Source organism: Borostomias antarcticus, assembly GCF_949987555.1.
Source record: "Borostomias antarcticus genome assembly, chromosome: 1".
In the NCBI taxonomy this organism is placed as follows: Eukaryota; Metazoa; Chordata; class Actinopteri; order Stomiiformes; family Stomiidae; genus Borostomias; species Borostomias antarcticus.
The window spans coordinates 38,589,784-38,607,575 of NC_140234.1; the positions used below are offsets into that span (position 1 = coordinate 38,589,784).

Consider the following 17,792-nt stretch of genomic DNA (forward strand, 5'->3'; position numbering starts at 1 on the left):
TGGCCACCCTGGGTGGGGGTCTTGTCCTCGCATTGTTAATCATTACCCGACTGCAACTGTGACGCCATTTTGGCTACGCTAACACTTCGGTCGGTGAGGTGGACGGTTACACAGGGTCACCTCGTTTTCTCACGCTCTGCCTGTGACCGTGGTGATGTCTCTGGCTTACTTTTCTTGTCAGTGCGGGTGACCTGGCCGCCCACCAGCCAGGCCAGAGCGGTGATGGCAGCTAGAGCCCCGATGTGCAGGAAAGGACCGGTGGCCTGAACACAGAGCGCAGCAGAGGTGTGGCGTTAGCGACACCATTCAGTCTTAATGTCATCCCATTACCAAATAAACCATTTATAGGGATAATAGTTGTTTTAGCATAATAGGCATGAGTGTTGATGTTAAAACCATCCCCACAATAATGGATTGTTCCATTGTTCCACAAAATTAGGAAAGTGTTCAGTTCTAATGTTATGGCACCACTGGTATTCAGAGCTAATGATTTTACAGAGCTAATAGATCATTTGGGTTTCTCATTAACTTTTCAATAGCGTTTTTGCCATGGTATGAGCTTCAGTGTGAATGCTAGGTGTGTGTGTGCTAGGTGTGTGTGATGTTTGTATCACTAACCTGGAGTGATATGGGGATGACGTCCCATTCCTCCTCCCAGGTTTGATTGACAGATATCACCCCAATGACGGTTGTGAGAAGAGCAGCCGCCACTCCTATCTGTTGGGGGCAAACAGACAAAGTGATGTGGGCCATGACTCACTTTCTCCCTCTCTCTCTCTCACACACACACACACACACGCACACACACGCGCACGCACACACGCACAAACACACCATTTGTGTTGGTCTTTCAGTTAGTTCAGTTAGCGACTGACAAAGATCCACACAGATGTTAGCCTACCTTGTGGAGCCAGTGCAAGTTCAGCTGTTGACCCACTGCTATGTGGCAAAGTGCTAAAATCTGAAAGATACACACACGCACACACACGCACACACACACGTGCATGTGCACACACACCCACATGCACACACACACGCACACACAAATTCCATTACTATACATACAAAGAAAGAGTCTTTCCAAAACAGGTAATCTGCCACAGCTATCAAACTAACTGTCAAAACAATCCCAACATTCTCGTGTCCCCCTGGCAGTTACAGTACGCCCACGTGTTTTCACACCGTCCGGTTCCCTCTCCTCATACTTGGGCACTGACCCGGGTCCCACCACACTGACCCGGGTCCCACCACACGGGCCCGGCGCCGCCCAGCAGCGAATATTTGATGAGTCGACACCACTCACCGTTAAGAATGAAATGTAGGTGAAGCCTGCTGCGGTGGTGGCAAGTATGGGCACAGTCCCATCACTCCACTCCCCAGAGCGGTTATACAAGAACCTGGGAGGGGGAGAGAGTTCCACAACAACACAGTCCATCATCGTCTCTTCAGTAGCCGAACGGCGCCGCCGTATCATGTCATGACCAACAGCAGCGGAGCGGTGTGGCACTTGTCTTATCGGTATGGGAGAGTAGATGAGAGGGGAGAAAGTTGCAGAGTTTAGAAGAGTAGGCAGAACTTGTCTCTTGAAAGCTTTGCATTTTTGCTGTGTCAGCATTTATTCTTTTCTTCATTTTTTTACCTCGTGGCATTTGACCCATTGTGGTTAGGGTTACTTTAGTATTTGACCCATTCTGGTTAGGGTTACTTTAGTATTTGACCCACTGTGGTTAGGGTTACTTTAGTATTTGACCAATTCTGGTTAGGGTTACTTTAGTATTTGACCCATTCTGGTTAGGGTTACTTTAGTATTTTACCCATAGTGTGACTGTACTGTAGCATCAGCCCAAGGGTGTTACTGTGACATCAAGGGAAATGAATGGGTGTTAAAAAGCAGTTGAAAGCGTTTGTGTTCCAGTGGCTGGGCTGGAATATCCGACTCTACGCTGGCACCCTCCTCTCCCTGGCAGGCAGAGGCCTGGCGCAGGATCCCATGTCCTTATTGTTCAACACACCTGTCCGGCGCCCACATGAAGACAACAATGGAGGCTGCTTCAGAGCTACAGAGGCGGTCACTGAGCCACCGTGAGAAACGGCCACAGAGATCATCTAATCATTATATTAACGGGTGGCAAATTATTGATGGCTTGCTCTGAAAGGACTGCCTGCTCTTATGGTTGTCTCTCACAGAGGGGGAGGGGCAGGGAGGGGGGGGACAGAGATGTCACACAGTCATCATGCCATCTCTTGCACGTGTACACACACACCTCTCTAGCATAAATATCGTCATACAGGAGCAAACACACATCCACACTTGACACACACTAACACGCACACACGCACACGCAGGAGGCTGTTAGGCTGGAGAGTGTGACAGGGGCCCTCTGAGGGCCGTCAGGCTGGAGAGTGTGACGGGCCCTCTGAGGGCCGAGCTGCCCCAGCTGGAGACAGCAGGGGGGAGATCCAGGACCAGGCTGCTTATTACATTCACAGCCTTATCAGTGATTCCACTGGCAACACGACACAGCAAGGTCACCACTGAGCTCCCTTCTGAATTAATCACAGTGAAGAAGACAGGGCCCCGCTAAACGCTGCCAATCGCCAGGTGAGATAGAGAGGCAAAGAGAGGGTTTTTTGGGGAGGATAGAGAGAGAGAGAGAGAGAGAGAGAGAGAGAGAGAGAGAGAGAGAGAATAAAAAGGATGAGAAGATGGGGCCACATGAGATAGAGTCAGGAGGAGGTGGAGGAGGGAGGTGGCGAGAGGGAGCGAGGGCGAACGACCTTGGAGACTGAGAGAGCAAATTGTACCTTACAAGAAACACAAGTCTTTGTCTGTTCCCTAGCTGCCAGAATGTGTGTCTGACACAAGCTGACCCCAAAATGTGTCTGAGGGATCTAATACAGTAGCTGTGATTGCTGCACATGCAACACTGGTCTCACTGGTGGCTGCAACACCAACACATCACACTAACAAGGACAAAGGAAGCCTTCATTCACACATGTTATGCTCAAACCACCATGAACTATGGACATACTGTACACAACACAAGCATAACGTATGATATGTTGCAGTAGTGTAAAGCCTAGTGTAAGAAGCCATGCACATCTGCTCCAAGTGCACAGTTATTTAAAGCTCTTCAAGCACAGTGATGAACTACTACATGAATCTAGTCCGACTATTATTAGCATGGCATTGTATAAAATATTACATCATTACGCTGGAATTAGAAGTGCAATGTGTCATGATTTATGACAAAGCCAATATCTGCAGTGACCAGGTGGGTTTCTATCCTATAGTACGTCTGAGGGGAGGTGAATGAATGGTAGATCGTGGTTGACAGTAATCTGGCACCAAAACAGTATAATACTATCCACTGCATCCATCACTAAATCATCCTGCCCAGATGAAGGGATATACAGTAGGGGGATTATCCTAAACTGATTTGGCCAAAAATTATGTTTAAAATGCATTTTCAACACTGGTAAATGGTGATAACACACTGTATGTGGATACATGATGACTGTATTGAAATTGATCAGTCATTGTCAGTCAAATAACCGATCACAGTGAAGGGCAGAAGAACATTTGAGAAAAGAACACAATCATGAGTTATACCCCTAGAATAATGTAGGAAATGTACTGAGCCGTTGTGAAACATCCATGTGGCGTGTAGGCTACTCACCAGTTGAACTCATTGTAGTCATTGTGAGCCTCCCACCAGAAGTAAAACCACACCAGGAGCAGACAGAAGGTCAGGAGGAGGATGAGGGACCACAGGAGCTCCCACTGAGAAAGGAATTACACAAACACACTATTATTATTATCATCATCATCATCATTTATTATTATTATCATCATCATCATCATCTATTATTATTATTATTGTTATTATTATTACTACTACATTCAGTGGTTCCAAACAAGTAAAGGTGCAAACAAGTCATATCTTCACCACACTAAGATACAAGTTAACAATTACAGTAAGCTTCTTCTTCTTGGTTGTTTGGGTTAGTTGTTATTTGTCCTCTCCCCAGTAAGCTAATGAGAGTGTTTCACCAGACCAGACTGATACAGCACTTTGCATCACTGTTGAGTCAGCAGCCGACCTAGACAGCAAGTCATGTAAACAAGTAATGTTAAAAGTGTCTGGCTCCTAGAAGTCTGGCTTGCTCAATGCATGGAAATCTGTTTTAATCCAGCCCAATAGATAGAATCTATAATCTGGATGGAGCCAGCGCAGCCCAGGCACAAACACGGCTCAAATTCCCACCAGGAACATCTGGCAGAGATTTTTATTTTATTGTATTTGATCTAATGCTGTTGTATTAGTTGAATGCTAATTAGATGTGTTGAATGTGATGTGTCGCCTTCTGCTTTACACCCCTCCCCCTTTTTCCAGCAAGGACCACAATGGAAATAAGATGTCAGCTTTTTTGTGTTATCATTGGCAGTTTTCTTTTAAGCAATAATGTGCGTATGAATTTGTTTCAGATAAGGTAGACTTGCTTTAAAAAAAAAAAAAAACTCAAATAAAAGCAATCAATCAATCCATCGGTCAATCTGCCAGAACAACTGGCACTGTACAAAAAACAGAGAAAAATATGTATACATCTCAAGACATTTCACACACACACACACACACACACACACACTAGAGGCAAAGCCAGCATTTACAGTACACCATAGGTGTACAGTCTTCATGCAAGACGTCATATTTCCAAAGCAAAAAACAAGTCTCCAACTAGAAAGTACATTTCCTGGAGAAAATGTGAGGTGGGCTAGCTGCTGCAGCTGTATGTAACAGCTACTGCTAGAACTACTACGGACCAGGCAATCTCCATGCACCCACCGGCGAAGACTGTGCGTCTCTAGCCCACTCAGGAGCTGAATTGTGGGGTCCGTGGCGTGGACAGTGGCATGGTGACGAGACTCCGCCCCCTCAGGTAAGAGCTGGTCAGGGACAGTGTACCCCTCTCCGGGCCACCTACCCGCCCGCACCGATGAAGACCATGTGTCTCTAGCCCACTCAGGGGCTGAGTTGTGGGGCCCGTGGCGTGGTGGTGAAACTCCGCCCCCTCAGGTCAGAGCCAGTTGGGGACAGTGTACCCCTCTCCGGGCCACCTACCTGACTCCACTGGTGAAGACCGTGTGTCTCTAGCCCACTCATGGTCTGAGTTGTGGGGCCCGTGGCGTGGATAGTGGCTTGCTGGTTAGGCTCCGCCCCCTTGGGTCACAGCTAGTCGGGGACAGTACACTGACCTCCGGGCAATTTCCATGCATCCACCATTGAAGACTGTGTGTCTCTAGCCCACTCAGGGGCTGAAAAGTGGGTTCTGTGGCGTGAATAGTGGCGTGGTGGCGAGGCTCCGCCCCTTTTGGTCATAGCCAGTCAGGGACGGTGTACTCCTCTCCGGGCTACCCACCGGCCCACCAGTGAAGATCATGGCCGTGTCCAAAATGCCTGCTACTTGCTATATAGCAGGCGAGAAGTAGCATGCTACTTCAAAAATGTGCCTGCTACCTCTCGCCTGCTATTCTCGCCTGCTACCTCGCCTGCTATATTGTCGAAAAAAACGGCGAAAAACATAGCAAAGTCCAGAGCATGCCATTCCGGATGTTACATCACTGTTCAGCGAAATTTTCAGGACAGCTCTCATGGCCGACGTCAGTAAGCAGTGCATTAGCATTGTTAAGTACCTGCCATCAAATTACGATTCTGTGAAATATATTGTTTCGAAAAATTATTTCTTTATCCAGGCATCTTAGTTTTAACAGTTTCATTATAGCGGAGCAGGTTATATTTGCTCATATGTTGTATTTATTCTGTTCACAACTTCGCGATCAGCCAGGCTACTGAGCTCCAGGAACCCCTATGCCAAGCCGAGCTGCATCACATTGTGGCCGGCCCAGAGTCCTCTGCTACGGCTACGGTTTCTGGAGCTCTGTAGCCTGGCTGTACGATTGTGAACTTGTGAACTAAATAAATACCACATACGAGCAAATATGACCTGCTCCGCTATAATGAAACTGTTAAAACTAAGATGCCTGGATAAAGAAATAATTTTTCGAAACGATATATTTCACAGAATATAACCAGAATATAAACTAACCACAGGTTCGAGGTCTGAGTAACTGAACGCCTTTTCGCCTCAGTGTAACGACGTAACCCATGCATTCCCGTCATCTGACTCGAGTAGCATGCTACATTTTTCTCGCCTGCTATATGGTTTTCTTGGAGTAGTAGGTACTATATAGCATGCTACTTCTCGCTTGCTATATAGCAGGTAGCAGGCATTTCGGACACAGCCCATGTGTCTCTATTCCACTTTGGCTGAGTTCTGTGCTACCACATTAGTTATAAAAGGGTGCCTGTACCTTTAAGAGAGGCTGCACATGCACACAAATTCAAAAAAAGCAACAGCTGCCACCAGTCTAATCCCAACTGACACTCTGATCCTAGACATGGTCCGCTTCAGACAGCTCTATCGCGAAAACTATAAATGTTACAGCTTATATATTGACACCATAGGAATCGGGAGAACTTGCAGAACATTTCTATGAATATGTCTGTATAGCTTAAACACTGTAGGCATGGCGACAAGTTAGAAAAAAGGTAAAAATGCAAAATTAGCAGCTCAAAAGTTAGAGTGCGTTGCAATACGTTTCAATGGGGAGTGCAGTTGCCGAACAAATCGCCATACAGCGAAAACTATAAGTCACACAGCTTAGATACTTACATTGTACGAATCACCACAGTTGTGTGAACGTTTCGATATATAATATGTGTATGAGCTGTTAAAACTGTAGCCATAGCGACAAATTAGAAAAAGAGTAAAAATGCTAAATTAGCAGCTCAAAAGCTAGAGTGCAGCGCCATACGTTTCAATGGGGAGCGCAGTTGCCGAACAAATCGTCACACAGTGAAAACTGAGTCACACAGCTTAGATACTTACATTGTACGAATCAGCACAGTTGTGTGAACATTTTGATATAATATGTGTGAGCGTTCAAAACTGTAGGAGTGCCAGCAGTTTACAAAATATGTGAATATTTTCAAAGCAACTGCTGCCACCACTCTAAAAACAAAGTTTCTGAACATTCCAAAAGCAGTTTCGAGCAGTTTCAATGGGACAAAAAATAGTTTTAAAAGTTAAATTTCTAAAAAACTATAAAAACTATAAAAAATCTGAATACATCCTTTAAAGAGCTAAACATCATGAACATTTTAAAGTTTGAAATAAGTTTCTAGCACAAAGTATGAAGAAGTTAGAAAGGAGACAAAAAATGGGGAGAATAATAATAAAGAAAGAAATAGAGGGAATATCACAAGTTGGGCTAGCTTCTGCAAGCTAGCCCACCTAATAAGTTGATGACACTTGTCTATTCCATATACAGTACAGCTGTCCTCATTATGAATTAATTATTCAATTTAAGTTTAAGTACAAAACAGAGAGGAACAAAATGGGAATTTTGTCAAGATAACCCTCAGCCTCGAGAGTCTATGTATACACAGAGGCAAGACTAGAAAAGCTGCTCCTATAAATAATTTGCTTTCAAACCTCGTAATTATCTTAAATACAGGTCCTCTAATGCAGCGAGTGGCCTGGTCCTGTAGTGTCTAGTTCCTAGTCTGTATGTACTTCAGCCAACGCCTGTGACTGTGCTTGATAGAGGCTACACATGGACCCAAGTGTCCTGACCCAACACACCTGCAGTATGCATCCTTGTTGGTCCAATGGTCCCCAAAGTGTCTCTCCCCAGGGAGAGACATAACTTTGGCTTTGGCTCACAGAATGCATAACATTAAGGCCTAAACTGTGTATGTAATGCGTTCTGTGTGCCGTAGCCAAATCCTTCCTCTGACCGGTTGACAGATATTAGCAAAGGCTGCAAGTGCTGTGAGCCTTTTTATGCAGTCAGTACACAGCATTATGTGGAAGTGACTGGCTTAGAGTGCCTAAGTGGAAACAGGAAGAGAAAACCGCCATGGGACCTTAAATCAGAAAAAATATGAATGGTAGTGAACAAAGTGAGAATTTTTTTTATTGATCCCGATTGAATTGTGCCATGACCATCACATATGATGTTTGTCAATTTAAAACATATTTTACTAATATCGGTTAACTCGCAAGTTAGCTAACATTAACTAGCCGACATCACACTCGTAACCATTTAACACTCACCAAAACCTTGTAGCCGATCTCACATGCCAGCTCTTACAGAACTGACTAACTCTCCTTTCACATTCCTGCAGCTCTCAACATGGTCAGACTAATAGTGATTTTCACCTCTTAATAATTTAAAACTCGTTCTGGAATAGCTGCTTTACAGTATTATGACAAACTGCGACTTTCTTGACTTTAAATAGACAAACATCATATGTGTATGGTCATGGCACGTTTCAAACGGGATCAATAAATTATTTGTTTATCGCCATCGGCTAAAGCCCCCCGCAGACCGCCTCCGCCACCGGCACGAAACGACGTTCCAAATAAATAGCTCCCATTGTTTCCTATGGAAGCCCGCACACTGGCGGCGTGCCGACAGCTGGTGACAGCTGCCGACAATGTCGCCCCGGATTGATTTCGACTCGGCTCTATTTTTTGGAATGCGGCTGCCGACACATGTGGCAATCCAACTTGGATTAATGCATGTGATTTCCTGCAATGCCTGTCTTATTTAATATATGTAAAAGTAAGCTAATAACTAAAAGTTAAACATTTTAGTTTTATTCCCATCTCTTCCATGTCCTTGTTCCATGTGTCGTTTAGGCCTATTGTTTTGCTAAAATGTAGGCTAGCCATTTTAGCTATTTTATTAATGGTTATTTTAGTCTACCCAGCTGTATTACAATAGAGGAGAAAATAATTGGCGAGGTGCAGAAATATCCATTGCTATATGACCCCATGTCCAAACATTACAAAGACAACATAAGAGACCGGTGCTGGCGAGAGATTGGTGAAATCGTGGGATTATCAGGTAAAGTACTCACTATGCTGGGCAGTCTTGAGTCTTGACCATGAACTTTATGCTAACTTGATAGAGTAAAATTAGCTAGTGTTAGCTAGTTAAACTGGTGATAACTGGTGACAAGTTTGAAAAGTATCTTTAGACACAATCATCTTCGCCTACATTAATCGTATGTAGGTAGTGCTAGTAGCACCAGTCACCAGGTCTGCGTTCAGCCCCGACAAAACATAGAAGTGCACTAGAATGCGGCGCATGTCACAGCCTGTGTGCGGGGGTAGCCGGACATAGCGCCGTGCGCCGTCGTACGACATCGTGGTGGAAGCGGTCTGCGGGGGGCTTAACGTAGATATTTTTCCAGAATTAAGGTCGCATGGGGCGGCTCTTCCTGCTTCCGCTTAGGCGCTCTATAGCGGTGGAGGATCCAGACTGGGTCAGCCTTGGGCGGCATGTTGAGAGGGATGCCAGCCTGAGTGCCGTAACCTCCACTCACACTGAGCTCTGGGTAGAGAGGATCTAATGTGCTTATGTGGACAAGCCAAAATCCACTCGTGTGTATGTTTGGGTACGTGGATTACGTGAAGGGATTCACTGGCTTTGGCGTTCACGGGTTGGGCTCGGAGCTTATGCCAGGGGGGGACGCCTGGTTCTTCGACCGGTGGTAGTCATCGGCGGGCTCTTCAGTTCAAACCCCTCGGCACAGCCTCTCCGGACTGGCGGCTGGGTGAGGGTTGGTAACAGCTCTGCTGATTGATCAGGCTGCTCTGACCCCGGCTCCCACGGTCCTTAATGATTACCCACAAACCCCAGGGAGAGACACAACCTTGGGAGCCGTGTGGAGGACGTTGAGCATGTCCACCTGGCTGGACGACAGAGATGAATTGCAACGGAGACGCCCCTGGGAGGAGGAGGCTGGATGGTCGATTTAATAGTGTTTAATATACGTTTGGGCGCTTAGACAAAAACATGTTTTGGATCTTAAGCCTGGTCTCGGTTTCTGCTTGAGAACGATGAGGGGAAAGATGTATGTAAATTACTATTTTAAATCTTAAGCGAACCTTTCAGTTTAGCTGAAGTCAAAGTGAGGAGGCAGCTCCTGCCTCCAGCCGCCACTTATCAGTCAAAGTCCTTCTGTTCCCTGCAGAATCATGTAGAAGCAATGAGATCAGTGCTGAGAAGGAGCTTCTCATTTCCCTCTGCTGTCCCTGTACTTCATCCATCCAGGGAGCCTGGCAAGAACCCACCCGTTTGATAAGCATGACATCATATTTGCATTTCACATGGTATGCGGTCGTGGGGGTGGAGAGCCCCGAGGTCTATACAGTCTGACTCCACATTGGAGTGTTAATTTCCCTCTGGGGGGAGGGTTAGGGTTGGGGCGGGGGGTCTGATAAGGCTCTCTCGTCTGTCCTTGGGCTCTCCAAGCGGAAGTGGGAGGGGGGAAATTACTTCCCCTCTACCAGGGAGAAAAATAATTATTTGAAATGGAAATTGCGTCTGTTGCTGTAGGCCGGGGGGTGGACGCTGAGGACGACGTCGTAGCCTGAGCCTTGTTGACAAACAGCACAGTCTTAAAGGACAATGCTCGTTTTTGACAACCTGGACCTTATTTACGACATATTATAAGACGTTTGACTCACCGAGATCACTTTGGTGTAGTTCGGAGGCATGTAGAAGAAATTTAAAATCCAGCGCGAGCCAGTATATCCATGTAATGGCGGTGGTCGGGGCACTTAGAATGCAGTTTCTAAAAATCTATTTTCTGCCGCGAAACAGTTGTTTTCATCAATCTGTCTTGATGAATCGCTAGTTGTGCTTACATAGAGCATAGCCTGTTGTGGTTTTCACATGCCATGATCTTTAGAAACGTCTTTCGAAACGAAATAGCTTCCTCACTTGCTCCAGCACTAATGCGCACAGCGCGCAATCGTTGCTCCAGCACGCTGTGCGCATGCGTGCTGGAGCAAGTGAGGAAGCTATTTAAAGATCATGGCATGTGAAAACCACAACAGGCTATGCTCTATGTAAGCACAACTAGCGATTCATCAAGACAGATTGATGAAAACAACCGTTTCGCGGCAGAAAATAGATTTTTAGAAACTGCATTCTAAGTGCCTTCTACATGCCTCCGAACTACACCAAAGTGATCTCGGTGAGTCAAACGTCTTATAATATGTCGTAAATAAGGTCCAGGTTGTCAAAAACGAGCATTGTCCTTTAAAACACAAGGATAGAAAGGATAAGGGGGGTCCATTTAATGTCTAGCTGTGTACCCAGGACTGGAATGAGGAACTGAATAGTACTGATGAGATAGTGTAAGAACAAGCGAAGACAAGAATACCAACGTACCTGTACTTACACATGGCATGGCTTTCTATTCTATTCTTATTCTGCACACTTACCAGTCAAATTATTTTTTAATTCAAAAGAGATAAGTGTGCATTTTTTAAATGAATTAGACATGAACAGCTCAAAGGATTGAACAACAGCTTCATATTTATTGCAAAACCTACATACACAATACGAAGGGTCTTTACTGTGTCAAAAGGCTTCCATAGCATTCTCCAGTAGTCTCCATCTGCTGGCCAGCCAGGCGTCAAAGCTGTGTTATGACTGTATTGGCTTTTGTCACGTGAGGGGTCCTATTCTCTCCAGTATCATAGCAGTGCCATGATTCCAGCAGCCTTTCCCTCTGTGTGTTATGAACCCAGGCTACTGGAGAGTCATTAGGGCTGATATAAAGCCCCTGCATATGGGAGACATTGACAGAATCCCAACACACACCATTAGCCTTGCACAAAATGGGCTAGCGCACATGCTACGCCTAGCAGAGACGCCCAGTGCACACATTCCTAGCCTGGCGCACGCCTAGCTTAGCACACACTCCTAGCCTGGCGCACGCCTAGCTTAGCACACACTCCTAGCCTGGTGCACGCCTGGTCTATAGCACAGATGTCTTGCTCACAGCTCACACGTGTAGCCTTGCACACGCGCACCAAGTGACCTCGAGCGGCCTCCTACAGAAAGCTCATTAAAAACCCATGGCTGTGCTGTGAGGGGGTGCTACAACGCTACAGGAGCCCTCCCACGCCCTGCGTCCCTGGCCTACTTCTGTCCAGCCCTGTGGAGGAGGAGCAGAGGACTGACAGGAGCCCTCCCACACCCTGCGTCCCTGGCCTACTTCTGTCCAGCCCTGCGGAGGAGGAGCAGAGGACTGAGCGTCATCCTGTGCCCCGCAGGGTTGGCTCTTTCAAATCAAGCATGCAATGTTGTGTGTGAATTCCACTTGAAGAAATGCAAGTGGACACGCATACCGGGCATGCCTTTGGTACAGCTAGCTTTGGTAATGAATGAGCACATCAAGCGTGTGTGTGTGTGTGTGTGTGTGTGTGTCTGTCTGTGTGTGTGTGTCTGTAGGGAGCAGAGGCCGTATTACAGAAACATCCTACATCCAACATGTAACTCGAAGATCCTATCCTAACTGGCTGGTTACCATGGTAGTTTGCATTAGGACGGAAAAGCCATTACAGAACAACTGTTCTTAAGTCAAAAATCCTATCCTATCTCCAGATAGGAAAAGTGTATTACAGAAGCAGCCTAACTTCACAAAATCTTAAATAAACCGTCCTAACCCAGTCCTAACTAGCTAGGTAGCCTAATGTTACACAGCTAAGGTAACATAGCGAAGCGATATGGCCGCTATTTTAATTGTCAACCAAAATGTCAATAGGAGAAATTTATTTATTGAGAGGCGGATGGCAGACCACAAAGATGTGTTGCGGTTTGATGACAAAACACGCATCTATAGATACAGACTACCCCGGGCGATGATCCTGCAGCTAGCCGAGGAACTGCGCCCAGCTTTGGAGAGGCCGACCTGTCGTCATTGGGCTCTCCTTGTGGTGCAACTGACAAACGCGCTCCGTGTTTTTGCGAAAGTGGACTTTCAGAGTGAAGTGGCTGATTTAGCCAAGGTATCTCAGCCCGCTATCTCCCAAGTTACAAATTATGCTATGTACAAAGTGCTAGATAACCGTTACAAAGTATTACAAAGTATATATACGCCACGCGACAAGCGCACGAACAGAGAAGGGCAGAAAAGAAGCATTGGTTGCTTGGTAACAGTCATAAACATTCATAACCGATGTTGGCTTGAGTAGTTAGGATTTCCCAACTTCAGGATAGGACGAAGCAATTCGCCTTATTCACCTGGCAGCCATATTGGTCAGTCTGGGGTGCGGATGCGGAAGTGCCCGTTGACTTCAATGTTTAAAGTTCGCTGTAAAAACATCACTTCAAGAACCGAAATAGTCAAAATAACAGGCTGAATACACTATCGGGGTTACAAACTCATCATTACCAGACTCCGATTTTTTTTCACTGCCGTTGTTTTCGCGTTTGGAAATACATGGAGGTGAATGAGCCATAGTTAGCCGTCAGCTGCATTCACTCCGATGTATTTCCAAACGCGAAAACAACGGCAGTGAAAAACAATCGGAGTCTGGTAATGATGAGTTTGTAACCCCGATAGTGTATTCAGCCTGTTATTTTGACTATTTTGGTTCTTGAAGTGGTGTTTTTACAGGGAACCTTTAACATTGAAGTCAACAGGCACTTCCGCATCCGCACCCCTCATTACGTCAGACTGACCAATGTGGCAGCTGAGGTGAATAAGGCGAATATAAGATAGGATGCCTTAAAGGACTATGCTCGTTTTTGACAACCTGGACCTTATTTACGACATATTATAAGAAGTTTGACTCACCCAGATCACTTTTGTGTTGTTCGGAGGCAGGTAGAAGAAATTTAAAATCCAGCGCGAGCCAGTATATCCATGTAATGGCGGCGCACGGGGCATAGGGAATGCAGTTTCTCAAAATCCATTTTCGGCCGCTAAACGGTTGTTTTCATCAATCACATTGCATGAATCGACAGTTGATATTCCTCTACGCGAGCCATTCTTTCGGTTCAAATGGTCTGTAGCCACTGTAATATGATCTTTAGAAGCCTCTCCCCCACTTGCTCCAGCACGCATGCGCACAGGCCAGCGCGCAGCCTGCTATTCTCCGGCTCACGTTCTCTGCGCTACGATCGTAGTTGGTGCCGAGAATATTGTCGTCGTCATTCGTCAGCAACAATCCGATCGTAGCGCAGAGAATGTGAGGGAGCATAGCCAGTGTAAAGATCATATTACAGTGGCTACAGATCACGTATTTGAAAACCGAAAGAATGGCTCGCGTAGAGGAATATCAACTGTCGATTCATGCAATGTGATTGATGAAAACAACCGTTTAGCGGCCGAAAATGGATTTTTAGAAGCTGCATTCCCTTTGCCCCGTGCGCCGCCATTACATGGATATACTGGCTCGCGCTGGATTTTAAATTTCTTCTACCTGCCTCCGAACAACACAAAAGTGATCTGGGTGAGTCAAACTTCTTATAATATGTCGTAAATAAGGTCCAGGTTGTCAAAAACGAGCATAGTCCTTTAAGTTATTTAGGATTTGCTTCTGTAATACCAAAGCGCGTAAAATCTTATCTGAACTGTCCTATCCTATCTCAAATCTTAAGATAGGACGCTCTTCTGTAATACGGCCCCAGAGTCTTACAAGGGATCAAGAATCATGTTGTATAGGAATAGAACTGCTGACATTGGGTGAAGCTATAGTTGGATTTAGTTTGTTGGCTTGTTCTACAGTAATTAGACAGTAAGTTTCAGTTATATCAAATTACAGTAAATCCAGCCCAGATAGCAAGCGGATCTGGGCCATATACAGGTCAGATCTGGCCCTTGTGGCTTAGTTCCGGCCCATATATGGCCCAGAATCATTACACATCCGCTTGCTATCTGGGAGAGCATTCCAACCTCCCAGTGTAGTGCCCCGCAAACCAGAACAGACAGACACATTCAAAATTCTGCGCGCACGCACGCACGCACACACGCACACACACACACACACACAGACAGACACACACACGTGCGTTCCAAACGACTTTCCTAAATCCCCAAATTCAATCTGTTGCAGCCAGATTGCATGAGTGAATTGCTTCCATTTTGAATGGCAAAGCTGCACATCCAAGATAAGGGGCGGGAGTGACTGTTTCAGAAATATACACAAGCAAATGTTGCAATGTTGCCATGCAAACACGTGCCTGAGAGCCCGCTTGTAAACAAGGCTGGAGGGGTCTGTGTGTGTGTGTGGGGGGGGGGGGGGGGGGGGGGGTGATGGCCATACTGTATGTACTGAATTGAATATATTTAATGGTAACTAACAACATTACATTGAAGGCGAGGGCCTCCAGGCACAGTGCGTGGTCTACATGCGAGTCACGCCAGGGCTGCTGGGAAACCTGTGTAGATACATGCATGCAAGCGTGTTTGTATTATCCAACAATACTGTTTTAATAGTGATGGGAGCCAGTGCTCCTTCTGGGATGTAGAATATGTCTTGAAAGGCAGTGGTACAGTGACTGAGGAGCAAAGGCCATCAAGGAGGGAGAGAGAGATGCAGCGTGAGAGAGAGAGAGAGAGAGAGAGAGAGAGTGTGTGTGTGTGTGAGAGAGAAAGTGAGAGAGAGAGAGAGAGAAGCAGAAATGCAGGGCCAGGGGCATGAGAGAGATGGACACAAGAGAATAAGAGCATGAGAGAGAGAGAGAGAGGGAGAGAGAGAGAGGGAGAGAGAGCGAGTAATACAGAAAAGACTAATAAACTAATAAACACCCTCATCCACACACCTGCACCACCCTGCCCCAGTCTGTCCAGATCCCAGTCTGTCCTGATCCTAATCTGTCTCCCAGTCTGTCCTGGTCCCAGTCTGTCTCCCAGTCTGTCCTGATCCCAGTCTGTCTCCCAGTCTTCCCTGATCCCAGTCTGCCCTGATCCCAGTCTGTCCTGATCCCAGTCTGTCCTGATCCCAGTCTGTCTCCCAGTCTGTCCTGGTCCCAGTCTGTCTCGGAGTCTATCCTGATCCAAGTCTGTCCTGATCCCAGTCTGTCTCCCAGTCTGCCCTGATCCCAGTCTGTCCTGATCCCAGTCTGTCTCCCAGTCTGTCCTGGTCCCAGTCTGTCCTGATCCCAGTCTGTCCAGGGTCAGGCAGACACAGCAGCTGTTGGAGGAGCCCCTGGATCCCAGCCCCTCCCAGCCCACCTCTGCTCTGAGGAGGGGAAAGCAAATCTTCTGTTTGTTTGTTTACCCAGCAGACAGACAAACAGTATCCCCCATAGAGGACCAGGGTTAGAAGGCTGCAAGGCCACTCTCTCCTGTGGGTGACCCCATCATAAGTAGCACCAACTGTCCAGGTCAACAACACTAATGGGGCTACAAGACTGGACCAACCACCTGTGAATGTGGAGAAGCAGACCACACCATGGAGCACTGCCTCATCTGCCCTCTACTACCCAACCCCTGTAGCCACAAAGACCTTGCAGAGTTCAACACGCATGCAAAGACCTGTGTCCAGAAATGGGAGACTGTCGTATAACATCGCTTTGAAGAAACGAAAAGAAGAACAACACTAAGCTGCTACACCGTGCTGTCTTAAAGGTGCGCTGTGTAGAAGGTAGTGGTATTGAGTGGAACAGATTTGGCAGAAATGGAATACAGTATTCATAACTATGTTTTCATTGGTGTATAATCCAAGTACAGGCCACCGTAGCTTCTACGTCGTTGGGAAGGGAGGGGGGAGGGGAAGTGTGTGTACGTGGGGAGGGGGGGGGGGGGTAGTATACAGTGCACCTTTAAGTCCAATTCTCGTTTTACCTGGTGAGGTCCTGTAATGTTAAAGGTAATTCCAGCTTAGTGTTTGAATGGGATATGAATCCCCATTGTTTTCAACCAAAATGGTCGACCATGTCCCGGAAGTGACTGACCATGTCCCGGATGTGACTGACCATGTCCCGGATGTGACTGACCATGTCCCGGATGTGACTGACCATGTCCCGGAAGTGACTGACCATGTCCCGGATGTGACTGACCATGTCCCGGATGTGAATGCAAAGGTCTGGAATTTAATTTCCCCCAATAGCCAAATCAGGCTGCAGTTCCCTACTATTATAAGAGGACTTTGGAGTTTGCTGAAAATCAGTTTTTCCAGTTGGAATTACTATTCTCTATTCTATGTAAAAAATAGCTGACATGGTAATTTGTGCTTCTGCACATAAGTACATAAGTGTGAAAGTCATGTGCATGCATTTTCAACCAAAATGATACACATTTCTTTGTGCCTTATCCAATAGGTAAATCTCCTTCTTGGAACGTTTTATTTACTGTAGTTTGAAACTATGCATGCTACAGAAGGTTTTTCTCTCTGAAACATTGTGAGCAGGCAGTCCTCGGACACGCAACCATATCTGGAGAATTTGAGAATTCAGCAAAACATGGAAGACCTTGGAAGCCCTGCTGAGTGAACGGACTGAGGGACAGGAGAGAGAACGTGAGAGAACCTCAGCGAGAACATCAGAGAGAACATGAGAGAACGTCATAGAGAACGTGCCCTCTGAGTCAAAGTCAACTTTATTTATACAGCACTGTTCATACAAACAAATGTAGACAGTGCTTTACAGAAAAATTTAAAACAGCTAAAATTGTAGATAAAAATAAGAGAATAAAATACAACAAATCATATGGTAAAAGAGAATAGAAAATACGAGAATAGAAAGCAAGTAGAAATTTTAAAGTGAGTGTAAAAAAAAAAAAAAAAAAAAGATATATATATATATCGGTAAAACTACATGATGAAAGCGAGATTTAAAAGGTATGTCTTAAGATATTGCTTAAAAGTTCTCAGTTTCGACCATCCTTAGGTATTTTGGCAGGGTATTCCAGAGG

General features: G+C 46.0%; 1 protein-coding gene across 1 annotated transcript in view; it reads right to left on the bottom strand.

Annotated features, from left to right (window-relative positions):
- Positions 1-17,792, bottom strand: part of gdpd5b (glycerophosphodiester phosphodiesterase domain containing 5b) — a gene marked incomplete at both ends in the record, with an annotated part of 46,994 nt that overhangs the window by 21,209 nt on the left and 7,993 nt on the right. The window contains 5 exons of the mRNA XM_084447120.1: positions 170-263; positions 619-717; positions 902-961; positions 1,304-1,397; positions 3,681-3,784. Coding sequence (XP_084303246.1) covers positions 170-263; positions 619-717; positions 902-961; positions 1,304-1,397; positions 3,681-3,784 — 451 coding nt within the window. The remainder of the gene's footprint in view (positions 1-169; positions 264-618; positions 718-901; positions 962-1,303; positions 1,398-3,680; positions 3,785-17,792) is intronic.